The sequence below is a fragment of the Xyrauchen texanus genome, chromosome 6, assembly GCF_025860055.1.
Source record: "Xyrauchen texanus isolate HMW12.3.18 chromosome 6, RBS_HiC_50CHRs, whole genome shotgun sequence".
NCBI classification, from domain to species: domain Eukaryota; kingdom Metazoa; phylum Chordata; class Actinopteri; order Cypriniformes; family Catostomidae; genus Xyrauchen; species Xyrauchen texanus.
The window spans coordinates 17,055,372-17,074,808 of record NC_068281.1 but is presented as its reverse complement, the minus strand read 5'-3'; the positions used below and the strand labels follow the sequence as shown (position 1 = coordinate 17,074,808).

General features: G+C 40.8%; 1 protein-coding gene across 1 annotated transcript in view; it reads right to left on the bottom strand.

Annotated features, from left to right (window-relative positions):
• The window catches only part of LOC127645619 (tenascin-N-like), a 63,249-nt gene that overhangs the window by 16,544 nt on the left and 27,268 nt on the right, over positions 1 to 19,437 (bottom strand). Inside the window, exons 5-7 of the mRNA XM_052129287.1 lie at positions 19,240 to 19,422; positions 19,033 to 19,122; positions 330 to 593 (exon numbers count right to left, since the gene is read on the bottom strand). Of these exons, the coding sequence (XP_051985247.1) occupies positions 330 to 593; positions 19,033 to 19,122; positions 19,240 to 19,422 (537 nt within the window). The remainder of the gene's footprint in view (positions 1 to 329; positions 594 to 19,032; positions 19,123 to 19,239; positions 19,423 to 19,437) is intronic.

Here is a 19,437-nt window from a genome sequence, read left to right as displayed (position 1 = left end):
CCAGTTAAGACCAGCAAACTTGGTTAGGCTGCTTTGAGCATTTCATTTTATTTATTTATTTTTAAAGGGATGCTGAAAAAGAACCTTGTTAAGGTTGCATTGTCAGAGAGAAGCAAATCTCTTTGAAAAGAAATAAAATCAAGCACAAAAGGAAATTAATAGAGAAAACAATTAACATCTGAGAACAAGAATGCCACTCTTCCATCCATTCAGAAAGTAGATAGATCAAAGTATAGTAGCAGTATCCATTGAGGGAACTATTGAGATGAGGAAATAAAAAAATTTAAGAGGAAAGCCTAATATCCTCACCCAGAAGGTGAACAGCTTACCCGTCTCAGCCTCAGTCATGCTCTTCCTGCTTGATTGAGATCCCTTATTGGCCCAGAGGTAAACTGTGTACAGGACTCCCGGCTTCAGAGAAGTCAGCTGGTATGAGGTAGCATCTGCTCCCACTTTTATCTCTTGGCTGATGCCCTCAGTAGAGCTATAGGTCAGGATGTAGCCATCGATCTCAGCCTGAACACCATCCCATGTCACAATTGCAGAGTTTTCCGTCACCTCCCTGGTTGCCAGATTGGTTGGGGCATCAATGTCTGTGGGATAAGTTAATTTACAGTATACGTCAATAAATTCTGGTACTGTAATCTGGTTGAACATTCCAAGAGTGCTGATACTTAGGCCTTGTCCACACTAATACATCTGACACTGAAACAAAGTTTTTTCCACCCAAACCAGATACTTTCGAAAATGCTTTTCATGACTAAATTCTCTGGAAAATGGTGACGATAGAAAACTTAACATAGAAAATGATGACATTAGGGAACAAAAAAGTAGCAAACTTTAATGGATTAATGTGGACACATTATTAAGGCCCGTTTACACCAAGAAATATATAATGATAAATATAACTACAAAGTTTTAAAAATCGTTCTAACTCTAAGAGATTAGTGGAGTCCAAACCACACCACAACTATAACGATAACATCACAGAGGAATAATATTGTTTGTATCACTTTCAGAGCAATATTCTTCCAGCTGATGAACGATTAAATCATTGACAGCCAATAAAAATTCATCCAACTTTAAAAGGCTCCAGCTGCAACGTGCACTCATTATAACGCTCAAAATAACAAATTCCAGCACCCGATTGCCACTTTTTATAACACACTGAAATGTCGTCTGAATTCATGATTCATGGCTGAATCACACTCACGATGACATTCAGCACAACATCACTCTTCCTTGTTTGATATTGCTTAAGGCATTCAGATATACTGTAAAATGCTACACTGATTTCTCACCAATTTAATGTCTATGCCTTTCTATCTTAGAGTACATGAGAAACCTAATTTGAATGTATGTTATAGTTGTATGTTGTGTAGTTTTATAGTTGTTACATGTTGAGATTATATCAGGTGTATGGATTTGCAATTATAAAGACATGAAGAACTGAGGATGTGTATAGGTTCATATCGGCAGACCTATATACATTTGTGAGAACTTTCACTGGAACTAAGATAATGCCCATGCAATGCAGTGGAAGGAGTGAAAGACAAGTAAAATGAATCATCATTTAGGCTACCATTTTGTGACTGCTGGAAGGTCCAATGTCACCCTGCTATCTGCATCATGGCAACTGATTCATGATGTCTTCCAAGATTGCTAGAATCCACAGCTCTCATTTTATGCTCATTGATTTTCATGATATGATTATAATTTTTGACTCATCTGAGTTTGACGCATGGATCAGAATACAAAACAACATCTCGTTCTGAACAGTAGACAACACCAACTCTAATTCATTATTCTGTGATTGTCTAGTGAGCCACAGGTTATCAAATTTTACACTTACTGACAAATGTAGGGGATACAACAAATGTCTTACTGCTTAAACACGTTATCATGTTATCATGTTATCATGTTATGTGCTTTATCAAATAGAACAGTGCTAGACCGATGAACTGCCATCAGTATCTCTCTGTTCCTGACTCCAGACATAGTAGCATGGTCAGATTAGAAAATAACAGGTATTGAATTTCTTTTCTTATTGAATTTGATATTTTCAGGCCAAGGTGCAGATGGGGAAACAGCAGAAGCTGGATTATTCTCATAGCTTTGAAAACTCCAAACACAGCTTGTGGCTTTATGGAAAACAGTTTATACATCATGAAAATGATGGCAGAACCTTATTGCCTTTTTAGCAAGGTTTAAAGTACTTCATGACACATACAAAGTAGAGTCACTGTAAATATAATTGGGTGTGCAGAAAAAACTGCACAGCAAAGGATGCTATTATGCTATCACTTGAGAGTGCATTTGTGTCATCTACATTGCAATTAGTACCTCATAGGCCTGAACAGAGGACCTTTGCATTATGGGAAAAATTATGTGGTGAATTATTCCAAGGTAAGGTATGGGGGAAGGATAAACATGGCAAAGAAAATTACCCTATGCAGGTTACTGAGAAATGATGATGACACTGATGAACAATTGTCATGTAAAAAATAAAATAAGCAAAATATAACTTCAATGAATAATTAAAATATTTAACTATATGGAGACACTGTATATGGAAGTTGGTATTTTACACTGTTTTTGGCATTCAAAATAGCCTGGTAGCAGGGAGGCTTTTCTAGAGTTAAAAATAGCCACTGCTCGAGGCAAAAAAAGAACACCTCAACTTTGTTACTTTTACTTTATTACATGGCGCTCCGGAATACTTGATTCTGATTGGTCAATGGCGCCATCCAGCTGTCAGATATTGCTCTGTAATAACTGCAAATCTGGGGATTAAGGCATATCAGAATGCTCATCCAGGTTCTGCGAGTCATCTCTCCTGCTTCAAAAATCACTGTGTGATCTCTACAAGTAAGCTAATAAAATAATTTTAACTCATATCAATTATTTGACAAGGAGTCTTGTATTAGGTTGAATAATGAAGAGTCAGACGGTCATTTTTACAAAGTAAACACCAACAGAACTCCAACGCAGACCGGAGGTGGATTTCAGCTGATCAGCGGGGGGATTGTCCCTGTAGTAAGGGCACTGTATGGTAAAAAGATTAAAGACAATACTAAATGTAATTCACAGTAAAATATTCACACAAAAAAAAGATAAATCAAATTCTATAGGACTAAAAAGTATGATTACTTTATAGTTAACTGTGAAAATGTATATTATGTTTAAAAATAACATGTACTGTACTTTTATGGTCAATTATTGTTAAAATTACAGTGAAAAACCATAGAGGTGAGCGCTCCAACCAATGATTCATTCCATTAAAACAAATGTCACATTAACCTCCCTTGTGGTGTCAGAACCATTCTCTGATTGTACGAGGTGAGGAGGGACTCAGTTATTTCAGAAGGTTATAAAGGGGTTATGATATGGCTTTTTTTTATTATTTTAATATGTTGAAGTTTTTTGCACAATGATAATTTTCCACCCTCATTTTGACACACTGTCAAAGTCGAGAGTCGAGAACGGATCTCTCTCTCTCTCTCTCTCTCTCTCTCTCTCTCTCTCTCTCTCTCTCTCTCTCTCTCTACACACACTTTGTTGTGAGTTAAGCACAGTTTTACTGGACAAAGTTATCTTCCCTACTACCTAGCAGGGTAAGGTTTTGCCTGCAGGGTTCAAAGAGAGATCTTTCATTCCCTGGGTGCCCAGCAAAGTGTATCCTTATGAAATTATCTAAAGAGCAGTGGTATCCCTCTTGATCCCTTTAATTTATTTACGGGACAGAATAATCACAAGTGTATTTCCTGAATGTTTACAGTTTTTCAGGCTTGGCCAGCGCTCACGCTGAAGCAACGTTCAACAATGCACAATGCATTCTCCGAGAATGCATGAGCATTAACACTACGAATATTTACAGTTTTAAGCAACATCTTCTCTGAGGAGCACAGATAGGTTCAGATATGGAGCGCTGAGAATTCAGGGAGGCTCCAGCTCCCGGGGCAAGCCTTGCGGGATTCCTGATCTCCTTTGTAGCGTTTTCACCCGTGGAATATGCCAGTGAAATTATCTGCTAGATGGGGGGTTAGTTTTCATTTGGCATATTCCGAGATGAGCTGTGTTGGAAGGCAAGGCACTAGTAGGCATTCTCTCTAGTAAGCCGCACCCCATAGGAGCTGTCCACGCCGAACTCTCCAAAAACGTTGCATGCGCCATACTGGGCTTGCATGCACATTTCAGGAGTGAATGCCTTTACCAAGCTAACACCAAACAGAGCAGAAAGAATTGCCTTCCTTCCTTCTGCAGGCTGGTTTTTGACACATTTATGCCCGCTTCTGCACCTAGCCGAGAAGCACCCTTCACTCATGGAGGATCTGGACGAGTAAACTCATTGCGCTATTTAAAGAGTTGCATGCCCAAGACATTGAGCAGTGTGGTAGCAAACATGGTAAGGCATTCCTTGCACTCGGGTGTCACAGCTGAGCTTGTTCCGAGATGCAAATACGCTTTCTTTGAAAAATTTCAAATGATAAAGGATCACTTGCAGGTTTTGAAACATTTCCTGCAGATTCAGGCTGCAGCCACTAAAAAGCCAATTCTCTCACAATTTTCATCAGGGAAACACCCTGCCAGAAACAATGCTCATCCAGCTTCAGCCCCGTTAAGCAGCACCGAAATGGTAGGGACACTAAAGTGCCCATGACCATGACACGAAGCATCACAGCCAGGCTTGCACCACAGCGGGCACCACAGCGGGGAAAACCCACCGTGCCAGCCAAAGCACTCAAAGCACTGACTATGTCAAATCAGCAAGGAGGAAACCAGAGCTCCAACCATTGTTTGCCCCAGTCCAGAAAGAGTCTCATTACATGTCTCTTCTCCCAGCAACCAAAGTTACCGGGAGATAGTTAAAATCATGTGCAGACACAAGAATAAAATGCATGCATCTCGAGGTCACAAATGCAACAAATACAATTACATACTTAATAAAAGAACTCCTTTTTCCTCTAGACTTTGACACAAACCCATTTCCCATACATTCTCGACTAGAAGCCGAGACAATGTGCCCTCTCGCTGCCACCCCATTGGGTTTTACTGCACATGAGATTGTTTCAGTGATAGGTCAGTGCGAGAGTGCCAATAATACATGGCACCACAGCAAATTACACCTACGTGCGATGTGCCGCTATTTAGCTGATCTGTCACAGTGGAAGAAAGTCGTGTTTTATCAAACGAGTATCACGCTAGGGGTGAATGATGAAATACAAATATGTGTTTCATCCGTATAAATCTGATACAACAAAAGGTTTGTGCAAAATGAGAAGCGAGTAAAATCAAACTGGCAGCTCACATTCCCAGCCATTTGAATTATGAGGTCGTTCTGCTCTTTGCCCAGAGATGCCTTAGCCCACAAATGGCCAGCAAAGAAACACAAATATGCATTTCCCCCATTCTGCCTGACACACCATGTGCTGTCAATCTGGCATCAACAGCCAGAGCTGTGGAAACTGCCCATTTGGCAGGTTCAAACATTGAACGGAACATGTTTGAAATAGATGGGTTGTCACAAACAGTTTTTAACACCATCGCACAGTCCAGAACCCCCTCTACTAGGCAGTTGTATGCACTAAAGTGTCTAATCTTTTCAGACTGGTATTTATCACGAAAAGAAAAGAGATTAGCAGATTGCTCAGTAAACAAGATGCTGAACTTTCTTCAATAGCAATTAGATGCCATCAGCGCTGAAAGTGTATTTTGCATATATTGCAGCAAATTGTGCTCCAGTTGCAGGAAATATGATAAGCAAGCACAATCTGATTACGAAATTCCTACAGGGAGGGAGATGTATCATACTGACTCAACCAGTTACATTCCCAGTGTGGGATCTGTCCATGGTGCTGAAGGCGCTGTGTACTGTGCCATTTGAGTCACTTGAAACGCAGACCTACATTTTCTCTTGTTTAAAAATGCTTTATTACTGGCCAACGCTTCAGTAAAGCGGGTTGGAGATATCCAGGGTTGGACTTGGGTTGGACTTTTCTAAAGCTATTTTGAAGCCTAAAATCGGCTACACCCAGGTTTTATCTACTCCGTTCAAAACACAAGTGATAAACTTACAAACTTTTTCTCCCCCTCCTTTTCAGTCAAAAAAAGATGAAAAAAGTTAATTGCACAAGCTCTGTCCCGTAAGAGCACTGGGAATTTATACGGCAGTTTAGACTGACGAGTCATCTCTTTGTGTGTTTCAGAGGCCGATCCAAAGGCAGAGATGCCTCTAAACAGAGTCTCACTGGGTGATAGACGCTATTAAGATGTTGTATGAATCACAGTGCTTGGCATGTCTTCCTCTTGGGCATTGGCAAAAGGGCTTTCATTATCAGACATCTGCCATGCAGCATGATGTGCTTCCACAAACACATTTACTATATTTTATAATGGAAAAGTTAGGCAGTTCGGACATTTTTTTATCTAGAGAATCTTTCCTAGATTCCATATGGGAAGATTCAACTCTTCCTTAGCTTGGGTTTAGGTGCCCCAGGTGGCAGCTCCTTTCATAATCAGGATTGAGAGACTGTGATACAGTCCTCCCTCCAACAGCTCATCACCTTACCTGAGGTGAGTTCTATGGAAAGGATTGGCTATCCTCGTCTATGGCAATGTCACTATGTGTCACTCACTGTCTCGGACTCTTCCCCACTCGGGTGGGAAAACGGGCTGTCTGCGAGCTTGCTACCACATGATAGGGAGCAAAAGCAGCCGTATCAGTATTGTGGCGTTGTTCTATAGGGACCCCTAGTCATCATTCGACTTACATAATGTCGAGTGACTGACTTGAAAGGGAACGTCTAGGTTACTGAAACATAACCCTGGTTCCCTGACTAGAGGGAGCAAGACATTACCTATTCCTGCCACAATACTGATTGCCGCTTAAAAGGTGCTTGAGATCCTCTCACCTCTTCAGTCGTATTATGTCATGACGAGGCCCGTCTTTCCCCCGGCCTTTATATGCTCGCTGAGCATGGGAGGAGGAGACTTCAAAAGACATCTGGCAATCAGAATTGGTGTGATTAAAAACTATTAATTGAGATCAGGGCTCAGGAGTGATCCCTTGTCGTCATTCAATGAAACTAACGTCTCGTCCTTTCAGGGAACCAGGGTTACGTTTCAGTAACCTAGATGTTTTGGTGCTGCTTCTCTTTTAATACTTCACAGAAAAGCCCACTGTTCTGATTGGCTCTCTGCTCTTGACTGACCTGCTTTCTCCTTGTCAACGTCCATGGGGAGACATTTATGTAAACACGTTCAGTGGGAGATGCTGATATAAACGCGGAGATGCTGTGCAACAGCAAAACACGTCCGTTTAGCGCATGGTCATGAAGCAACAACGTTCTGTCTCCAGCAGTCTAAATTTCTTCAATGGTAGAAGAAACCTAATTAGCCTTTTTGTTATAAGCTTGAAAATTCTAAACAGTGCTGCATAAGTCATTGAAGCAAAAAGTAACCATACAGAGGGCCCTCAATCAAATCTATACATTTCAATGTTCATCTTCTGATCAGTCTGAATTGTGACTCTTGTTTCAACGTTTGGAAATTTTTTTGGGGATATCTAATTCAGTTGTAAAATATAAGGAATTTCAATTCTACTTTAGAGATTATGGTTACCAGAGGTGGAAAGTAACGAATTCCAACTACTCTCATTACAGTACTTGAGTACATTTTCAAAACGTTTCTACTTTTTTAAGTTTAAATAAATAATAGTACTCAACTTCACTGCAGTTAATTTTCACCACAAATACAAAGTACAAAAAATACAGAATATTTCAGAATTTTTGGGGAGAAGAAAGTTATAAGCACTAAATCTGTTTATAAACTAATAAATGCTGCGCATCACGATGGAAGCCCGCAGGGCACAGCATAATGAGCAAAGCACCTCGCATAAACTGCCACCGGTGTCCTCTCTTCTCTAGCTTCTCCAAGACTTGCAGTCTTTTCTGCCCTGTGACTATACGAGGACTGTAACACTGTGATTTTCTGCATATATAATTTTATTCAGGAAAGGAGCTGTTCATTCAGGTACGAGGGAACTGTCTAAACATGTTTAACCACTCATCAAACTTCACTTGTTTTTAAGGTAGGCAATATTTAACTGTGTCAAACATTAACACAATGTAGTTTGAAATGTATGTGGGTATATCTTGTTCACTTGCTACTTTATGTCTAAAACAAACTTTTAAATACCTTCGAAAGATGCAATGCCAATAGTGTCAGAAATGAATGGGGAATCAGGGCAAAAATGCCACCGAAATTAACAAAAATATCCATAAGTTCAAAATATTTGAGGCAACAAATGCCCACGTAATTAGTTCATGTGTTTTATCACTAACATCTGAAATAATTACAATTATATTGCGATCTTCTTTTGACTTTTCACTGTATATAATTTGTTTTCCACCGTCTGGTACCTCACACCATCATGCACATAGACGGGCTCCGCATCAGTTCTGTATTGTACCCTTGTGTTAAATTCCATAAACGTTCGCCCCTCTTGTTCAAAATAAACTGTCCTAGCGGGTAAGACTCTCCCTCACGGTGCTGTACTGTACTTCCCTGCCCTGTGCTGCTGTTAATCTATCTGAAAAGCCTCACCTGCTAGAGGACAAAAGTGTGCAAGTGATGGATGTTGTATAAAGATCGTATGAGAAATCACAAAACATAATGAATCCAAATGCTACAATTTACTTAATTATAATATCTCAATATTTTAAATAACAATAATGTTAATTAAGACTTTATTACAACTGTAACACAATAACACATATACAGAACAACCACTTTTGTAGTGTTTGAATCAATCATATCTCTCACTAAACACACACAAATAACACGCCTTATTTTATTCAGCTGTCATGTAGGAGTTGATAACAGTTTGGTTAATAATCTCATTCCATATCTTGATAATTGCTGCAATTTCATAGAGGATACATTTCCTGCCCTATGATATTACATTATAATTGTTTTGTACAGTATGTTAACTTAATAGTCAAAATACTTACAATAATACACATACGTGAATGAGAATAAACCTGAAATAGGAATGTGTATCAGTCACATTGCACATTATGTATTTTAGAGACAATTTGGAGACATTTAGAATGTTACACATGGCTATTTCTATTGAAATAAATGTTGTATTCTTAAAATGTTCTGTTTGTCCAGGAATCCCAAAGTCTAGTTTTGTTTCTCAAACTAGAGACTGTGATTTATTTGTCTTTTTGTTGTTCACCTGGGTCGCCCACTTCCCTCTCTATCCTGGTTAGAGATTCTTTTTTCAAAACAGTAAAGCATGGAATAGCCTTCATCCCTCTAAAACAATAGACTTTAGGAGAAAATAGAATTTCAGGAGAATTTTTTTTTTGTGCCTATTTTTAAAACCAAAATGTGACTTGCAAGTGTAAAGCAACTTGTAAGAACTCAATACCTCAGAAAATGGGGGGAAAACCTACTATATTGTGAAATCAATTTTAACTGTTCTAATAATAAGGACATTTTCTTGAGTAACAAATTAGCACTTTAGAATGATTTTGTAAGGAATAGGTGGTACAGTATATGTTTGCCATCATAGGTAAACAAAAATATTGAATAAATACCACTTAAAACAATTATTTCAAAGCGTAATAATAATTAGCAATTAATGATTTTTGCAGTATTTTTATCAATTTAATGCATACTTGGTGAAATGAAGCATCAATTTCTTTCAAGAACAAAAATGTCTTTGTGTTCTAAAAAGGAAGTGTACTGTATATACTATATATAATATAATTTTAAATGGTAACATAATTATTAGTTTTTCGACAAACCACTAATCTACTCGTACTCGAGTCATAATATTTCTCAGTACTTCTACTTGTATTCATAAAATAATTTCTTCATTAGCAGTACTTTTACTAAAGTAAAAAAATAAGTACTTTTTCCACCACTGACATGAAGAACAATACCCACTATGGCTGAGCTTAAATGCACAGGCACAATATATGCCATGTCTTAGAGGAAGCATTGAAAAAACAGTTCCTGTTCCTACAGTTTACTAAAAGAGAGGGCGTAACTGGTGCAGTAATTCATAAGTTGCTGAGTAGAGGGAAACTGCTGTCTACTAGAGGCCCCTCAAATGGTTGTTGTAGCTGTCAGTGGCAGACTCAATGGATGTGGTCCTACCTTAAATTTAAAGTCACAGGTGTTAAATTCTCACTTACACTAACACTCTGAATCTGACAATTGCACTGTGTTTTTTTAGAGTTTATCAATGAGTGAGTGTCTGGAGACTGTATGAGTGTATGCATGTTTGTCTATATCAATCAGATGGTTCTTTATATAATGTGTAATAACACTCATCAAACTAGACTTCTAGTGGTCCCTTGAGAGAAATCTAAAATCATTTGTGACCGTACTGAGGCAATCCACTTCAGAGCTTAAATGTCTCAAGCTTGTTTAATGCCCTGTTTGTACCTGACATTAAAGTAAAAGTTCACCCAAAAATAAAAAATGTGTCATAATTTACTCCCCCTTACAGTATGTTGTTCCAACCCCTTATGACTTTCTTTCTTCTTTAGAAAAAAAAAAAAGAGATAGGTAGATGGATGGTCTCTGATACGCACAAAACGAGATTGGGTCATCTGAGATGGATTTTAAAAGAATAGTTAACCCAAAAACTCTCTCTCATGCCATCCCAGATGAGATGTGTATGACTTTCTTTTGTCTCTAAACACAAATAAAGATTTTAGAAGAATATCTCAGCTCTGTTGGTCCATTCATAGTAAGTGAATGCTGACCAGAACTTTAAAGCTCCAAAAAGCACATAAAGGCAGCATAAACTTAATCCATATGACTCCAGTGGTTAAAACCATATCTTCTAATTGATAAGTGTAAGTGAGAAACAGATCAATATATAAGTCCTTTTCACTCTAAATTTCATCAGCCCTGTGCACGTTCACAGAGGACTTCTTTTATTTTTTTATGATTTACATTTTTCAAACATACTGTATTGCCACCTACTGGGCTGTTATGCAAATAATATGTATGTGTTCTTTAATTTACTTTATCCCTACTTTTGTTCTTTTTCCTTCCTGCCCAGTAGGTGGCTATATACAAAGAATGTGAATCATCAAAAAACAGAAGGACTCTGTCCTTTCTTGAATGTGCATAGGAGGACTGGTCAAATTGGATAAAAAGAGTAAAACACTAAATAATATGTATCTTACCGACACATATCATATCGCTTCAAAAGACATGTCTTTAACCACTAGAGTCATATGGATTACTTTCATGCCCTCAGTCTAGTAGTCAAGATGATCCTAACTACAAAGCAAAGCAACTCTTTTCTGTAATAGGATTAGCTCTTTAGGGCAAATCTGGTCTCAGATGTTGGCTACCTAACAAGGATCCAATAAAGAAGCACTAATCTCAAGGCTTAATCTCATTTAAGGTCACCTAGAGGCTCTAAAACAAGGAACATCAAAGTGAAGTGTTATGGAATCTCTGGTTAAACCAACACCTGTTTAAATAGTAGACAGTTTAAACACAAACATTTACACACAAGTGGCATGTGGTGAAGTTTAAAATGTGGAGGCCCTCACTATGCATTTGTGTTTTGTTAATGGAAATTCAAGCTCCAGTTCCATTTCATGTTTACAAGATTTCCAGGGTAAAAGGAATAAGCATACTATTTTTGTATTTTTATATTAATATATATTATTTTAAAAAGTCACATAAATTGTATGTTTTAATTTATTTATATTTATCTTTAAATTTTTTTTGCATAGCTTTCAAAATAAAAAGTACAATAAAGCCTCCCGTACCTTGTCAGAGATAACATCCTTTCAAATGATGAATTTAATTTGCAACATCTTGGCAAACTCCAATCAGTGATGTCAGAGCACGGCTCATTTATCTATATATTTATTTTAATGCAATTTTGGGAAGAGTAGAATTCCCTTAGGTAAATGGCCATAATTGTATTTTTGGGCCAAAAACATTGACATAAATTTTAAGTATGGAATATTATAGGCCTTCAAGAGCCATAAATATTAGTCCAAGAATTTAGGTAAAGACTACCAAAATTATGACTAAATCATGACATGATCTTTTAAGATTTAAGGGGCATAGATAATACACTTTCCCTTTACAAAAGGCTTCACTACGATGTTGAGCTGCTAAGCGCTACGGGGAACAGCTTCGCTGTGAGCCGAGCTGAATAATGTGTGGAACACGTCAATGAACATTGACCGGAATTTATAGCCTCGGCTGATGTAATCATTAGATGCACCTGAGGCCAGGCTATAAATGGATACGTCACCAGGTGTCGTCAGAAACTCTTTTTTCAGAGCGATTCTGTTTCTGTGTGTTTCACACACCCTGTCAAAACTTTCTTTCCTCTGTTAGGAGTTAGAATCAGTTAGACAGTGTGCAGTGAACTTTGTTCTTTGTTCTCTTTTCTCTTCCGTTTAGAAAATATTATATATATATATTTCTAAAAAAGAGAGAATGACTGAAAGCCGTAAACGGTGCATGTTCCCTCTTCTCGATCTATAGCTGAAGACGACACACATCAGTTTTTGCTGTTTGTTTGGGAGCACGCTGCTCTCGCGTTGCAGCAGGGTGGGTGCGAGCACTGCGATTTGCTTTAACAGGCAGAGTGCGTCGTGCTTCGCCTCGCTTGCTTCAGGGAGTCAGCACTCTCAAAAGAAGATCGTTCGTGGGGCTCTTGCATGGTTTTGGCTGAGGAGCAAGAGACGGGTTGATCACTTTCTCTCACTCTCTCCCCAAACCCAGCTGTTTCTTCACATGATCTCGACGCTTCTCGGATCATGAGGTGGATAGCTATTCTCTTCCCGCCTCCGAGCTTTCCGTCCGCGATAAAAAATCTATGGAGGAATTGCTCGATGTTTTTACTCGTGCGGTTGCCAGATTGGTCTGGCCACGCGAAAAGGAGACCCCCAAACGCTCCAAATTAGGGGATAGATTTTATCTTCCAGTCTAAGAAAGGGAACGCCTCATGGGTTCCTTCCCTTCTTTGATAAACCTCCATTAAGAGCTTTTTCGCTCATGGAGAACCCCTAAAAAAAAAAAATAAATAAATAAAATATATATATATTTTCTTCCCGTGTTCACATACCCTCGACGTCATTATATTCGACTGTCGTGGGTGCTGAGGCAGGGTCTTCCAGGGTCAGGTTCTTTCACTCAGCCTAGCCCGTTTTACCCGCACATTCACAAAGCATGATGTAGCGCTGGCTCCTTGCGACTCTGGGGCATCTGCATTCTGAATTATGTAGACGACTGGCTTATCCTAGCGCAGTTCCAGGAACTGGCAGTTCAGCACAGGGACATCGTCTTAGCTCATCTGTTTCTCTGGGGTTGAGGCTCAACCCCAAGAAAAGCGTCCTCTCTCCCACTCAGAACACTGTCTATCGGGGCATCGTATGGAGTTCAATCTCAATGCGGGCACAACTGTCTCCCGCTAGGATTGAGTCCATTTAGATCACCCTGAGCAAAGTCAGGCTAGGTCAAGGTTGCACTGTTATCAGTATCAATGATTTCCAGGTCTCAGGGCGAATGCGTCCACAGTGATCCCTCTGGACCTTCTGCTAATGAGACCGTTTTTGATTTGAGGCTGCCATGTCTTGGTGCGAGTGGACAATGCAGCGGTAGCCTCTTACATAAATCATCAAGGAGACCCACGTTCTTGTCAGCTGTATTTCTGACACGTTGGGTTCTCTTTAGGGCCCAGGGCAAGCTCCTGTCACTCAGGTCAGTTATATCCCTGGATGCCCGTATATGGGAGCATATTTACGGTCCATACCAATGGGGAAGTTAAGAACTCCACCCTAAGGTAGTAGTTGCCCAGAGTTCGCCAGCAAGGGTTTTTGCCTCTTACTGATAGCACCGCGCTGGCCGAACAGGGCTTGGTTCTCGGAGCTAATCTCTTCCCTCGACGGCTCGCCTTTGGCGATGCCGAACAGGAAGGATCTTCTGTCTCAGGCACAGGGCAATATTTCATCCCTGCCCCAAATTGTGGAATCTTTCATGTTTGGCCCCTAAGGGTACCAACTGAGGAACACAGGGCTCTCTCCTGAGGTTATCGAGACCTTTTAAATGCCGGGCTTTTTCCACTTGGAACAAGTTTGGGTGAGATTTTAGGGCAGAAGAGGACCTCTTCGCCTCTATGAATAGCGCAATGTCTCCTCTACTTCTCCCTGAAATCACCCAGCCCCCTTGGGTCTGGACGTTAAAACACATACATGACCCAGAATGCGTCTGTATGCGTTTCTTTCCCCGGTTTCTCTGCTCCCGGGAGTCTTGGCAATGTTCACCAGCAAGGGTCTTGCCTCCTATTAATGGTGCTGCGCTGGCTAAACAGGATATGGTTTTCGGAGTTAATATCTCTCCTCGACGGCTCGCCTTGGGCGATTCCGAACAGGTAGGACCTTCTTTCTCAGGCTCAGTGGGCATATTCATCCCCGGCCCGAATTGTGAAACCTTTCATGCTTGGCCCCTGTAGGGTACCAACTGAGGTTCACAGGGCTTTCTCCTGAAGTTATCGAGACCATTGCAAGCGCTAGGGCTCTCTCCCTTGGAACTGATCTGTGTAGATTTTACAGGGCAGAAGAGGACCTCTTCGCCTCTGTTGATAGCGCAATGTCTCCTCTACTTCTCCCCGAGTCACCCAGCACTCCCCCCTCGAGGGTGCTGATTGTGGTGGCGCATACATGGCACAAATGCGCCTGCATGTGTTTCCTTCTAATAAGTTCAAATTACAGAACCAGCTAACTGCCAGATTGCTTCAGTTCTGGATTTTCTGTGGAAAGAACTGTCAGCGGGCACTTGCCTCACCACTGCCAGGTTCTATGTGGCTTCCACTTCGGTTTGCCATGCCTTGGTGGGCGGGGTGCCCTCTAAGAGGCATCCTTGCTAGGACCTCTTCATAGGGTAAGACCCCCCTTTTTAAAACCTCTAGAGTCAGCGTTTGGTAGACTTCTGACTCTCAAGATGGTTTTTCATATGGCAATTACGTCTCTAAGGAGACTTGGGTAGATACAGGCTCTGTCTCTTTTCCCGGCCTGTTTTGAGTTGCCCCAGGTAGGACCAAGAGCATTCTTTGCACCCTCACCCTGACTACCTGCCCAAGGTGCCTTTCTCGACCCTTGGCCAGTCATTCTCTAAGCCTTCTGCTCCCTGCCGTTTGTAATGCCGGAGCAGCTAAAGACTACTCAGACTTTGTCCAGTCTGTGCCCTTCAGAATTATGTCCACCGCATTTGCTAGAGGCGTAAAGTCAGGGCAGCAGTTCTTCACTTTGAAGCCGTGACCGGGTTGTCACTTTGGGTGAGGGACCTTACTGCCCGGGCCTACGAGGCGCGCGTTCAAGCTTCGCCAGTAGGTTTTAGGGTGCACTCTTCCAGAGGGCTCTCCTCCTCTAAAGCCTTGGCTAGAGGTCTCCCTCTGCAGCAAGTTTGTGGTGCGGCAGGTTGGTCCTCTCCGCGCACATTCATTAAACTTTTATAGTTTGGATGTTCTTGCCACTCTTGGCTCTTACGCCCTTGAGTTGACACCGAACAAGTTTGTGGTGCGGCAGGTTGGCACTCTCCGCACACACTAATCACATTTTATGGTTTAGATGCTTTGCTACTCCGGACTCTTATGTCCTTGAGTCGACATCTCAGCCCATGCCTAAACAAGTTTGTGATGCGGCAGGCTGGTCCTCTCCGCTCACATTCATCAGTTTTTATGACAAGTTTGTGTTGCGATAGGGTTCTCTTTGCACACATTCATCGAACTTTATGGGTTAGATGCTTTGCTACTCTGGGCTCTTATGCCCTTGAGTTGACATCTCGGCTCATGCCTGAACAAGTTTGTGATGCGGCAGGCTGGTCCTCTCCACTCACATTCATCAGTTTTTATGACAAGTTTGTGTTGCGATAGGGTTCTCTTCGCACACATTCATCGAACTTTATGGGTTAGATGCTTTGCTACTCTGGGCTCTTATGCCCTTGAGTCGACATCTCAGCTCATGCCTGAACAAGTTTGTGATGCGGCAGGCTGGTCCTCTCCGCTCACATTCATCAGTTTTTATGACAAGTTTGTGTTGCGATAGGGTTCTCTTCGCACACATTCATCAAACTTTATGGGTTAGATGCTTTGCTACTCTGGGCTCTTATGCCCTTGAGTCGACATCTCAGCTCATGCCTGAACAAGTTTGTGATGCGGCAGGCTGGTCCTCTCCGCTCACATTCATCAGTTTTTATGACAAGTTTGTGTTGCGATAGGGTTCTCTTCGCACACATTCATCGAACTTTGTGGGTTAGATGCTTTGCTACTCTGGGCTCTTATGCCCTTGAGTCGACATCTCAGCTCATGCCTGAACAAGTTTGTGATGCGGCAGACTGGTCCTCTCCGCTCACATTCATCAGTTTTTATGACAAGTTTGTGTTGCGATAGGGTTCTCTTCGCACACATTCATCGAACTTTGTGGGTTAGATGCTTTGCTACTCTGGGCTCTTATGCCCTTGAGTCAACATCTCAAGCTCATGTCTGAGACCTCTCGCGTTTTTGAGAGTACACTGCACAACCGTAGGGGTCCGGAGAGCCCCAAGTGCGGCGGCGTGGGTATTGCGTTCCCCGTAGCGCTTAGCAGCGCAACATCGTAGTGAAGCCTTTTGTAAAGGGAATGTCTCGGGTTACATGTGTAACCCTTGTTCCATGAAAAAGGCGGAACGAGATGTTGCGCTGCTTTGCCGCACTGGGACGTCCCAGGACTGCTCTTCAAAAAGAAGTATCTGACGACACCTGGTGACGTATCCATTTATAGCCTGGCCTCAGGTGCATCTAATGATTACATCAGCCAAGGCTATAAATTCCGGTCAATGTTCATTGACGTGTTCCACACATTATTCAGCTTGGCTCACAGCGAAAGCAGCGCAACATCTCGTTCCGCCTTTTTCAGGGAACAAGGGTTACACATGTAACCCGAGAAGTTTTAATAAGGAATATTACAGGGCAATCCAACATTTTCAGAGTATTCAGCAACATTTCCAAAAGGCACAGACATTTTCAAATAAGACTTCATTTTATTTGAAACCTAATCTAATAAGGCATTTCCAACCCACAATACTATTATTATTATTACAATTTTTAATTTTTTATCAAAATTATTTGACAGGTTTAGCTGTAGAAAGATCCCCTTATTAGACATGATTGGCAGACTATCAGCTTTGGAAAGGCAGCCCTAAAAACATAGCTTTTATTATATGCCTCCCTGACCTACAGATATCTATAATAGTACAGAACGCCATGGCCCTAGGGTTCCTCATGAATATTTGTTGGTTTTGGACATGTGTATTTTTTTAGGATGAGAAATGTTAGAACTACCACATTTCAATAGCCTTGGGTGAAACATAAAAAAATTGGATTTGTTGTTTTTTCAGTCAAGGTAGCAATTTAATTGATTTATGGTGACAAGGAAAATATTTGTCCTACACACAGGGTTGTAAAGATTTTAACTACCATTGGACACTGAACCCTTTCAGAGGAAAATATTGTCTGAGAGTAAAGTACTAAAAGGGTTCCATCCATTACTAGATTGTCCCGGTAAAAAATTATATCTCTATCATCAACACTGATCTGATTTCTAGAGCTATTTTTCACTTATTTTTAATCTTTTCTACCCAATTTCTTCCCAATTTGGTATGCCCAATTCCCAATGCCTCTAGGTCCTTGTGGTGGTGTAGTAACTCACATCATTTTGGGTGGTAGAGGACGAATCTCAGTTGCCTCCACGTCTGTAACAGTCAATCCGCGCATCTTATCAAGTGGTTTGTTGAGCGTGTTACCGCCAAGGCCTAACGCATGTTGAGGCTCACGCTATTCTCCACAGCATCCATGCACAACTCAACACGTGCTCCACTGAGAGCGAGAACCACATTATAGCGACCACGTTATAGTTAACCCAACGTGACTCTACCCACCCTAGCAACTGGGCCAAATGGTTGCTTAGGAAGCCCGAATGGAGTCACTCAGCAGCATGCCCTGGATTCGAACTTGTGACTTCAGGTGTGATATTCAGCATCTTTACTTGCTGAACTACCCAGGCCCCTCTCTATTTTTAAATCGTATTTATTTATTTATGCTTAATTCAATGCAGTCAGACCTTTAACTGGGTCTGAGAGGTATGATAGGTTACCATGGTGCACTAAGGCAGGGGTTTCCAAACATTTTTGTTAGCTGCATCCCTTTGAAGGAAAAGTTTACTCAAAAATGAACATTAACTCACCCTCATGTCATCCCAGATGTGTTATGTTTTTCTTCTGCAGATTTCAAAACGAGAATACGTCTGTTGGTCCATACAATATGTGAATGGTGACCAAAACTTTGAAGCTCCAAAAGTCTTATAAAGGCAGCATACTGTAAAAGTATCCATAAGTCTCCAGTGGTTAATTCCATGTCTTCTGAAGAAATCCCATCGGTTTTGGGTGAGAACAGACCAAAATGTAACTTCTTGTTCACTGTACATCTTGCTATTTCGGTCTCAAGGCAAGATCATGAATTAAAGCTTGATGCATGCACAGAGGACTAGATTGTGCTAGGAAGTGTACTGGAGCTTGAAATCACGAATGCCAATGAGACTGATGATGTCAAGATTTATAGAGAACAAATAGTAACATTTTGGTCTGTTCTCACCCAAAACTGATCAGATTGCTTCAGAAGGATTAAACCAATGGAGTCTTATGAACTACATTAATCTTGTTTGCATGTGCTTTTAGGGGCTTTAAAGTTTTGGTCACCACTCACTTGCATTGTATGGACCTATATTGTTTTTAAAAAAATTTGTTTGCGTTCTGCAGAAGAAAGTCATAGACATTTGGAATAGCATGAGGGTGAGTAAATGTTGAGAGATTTAAAATTTTGGGTAAACCATTCCTTCAAGCTAAATAATTTACTTTAAGTAGTACCATAAGTAATGTAAAAATATCAATATAATTATGCATTTTTGCATTATATTGATATACTACAGAAGTATTACTCACCTGTGACACCTGTGGCATATGATGCCTTGCCTTCCAATTCACCTTTGATTGCTTGCACTGATATCTGATATTCAGTTCCTGGGTTGAGGCCTGAAATAACACACATTTGTGTTGCTCTCAATACACAGCCAATTAATTCAAGGTGCTATGAAGCTCTGGGAACTGCTCCAACACACAGTATGAATGGATGAATAACAGTAGACTGACCTACAATGGTGTGCATGGTCCTGGCCTCCTGGCTCACTGCCACATTCTCCTGTCCCTCCTGGCCGTCAGGGCTAGCATGGGTCAATTTGAAGTAGTCCACTGCAATTGCAGGGTTCTGCCAGTCTACCTGAATAGAGTTTTCTGTATGTCCCAGCACCTGGATTCCATCAATACCAGAGATATCTGAAGAAAGAAGCA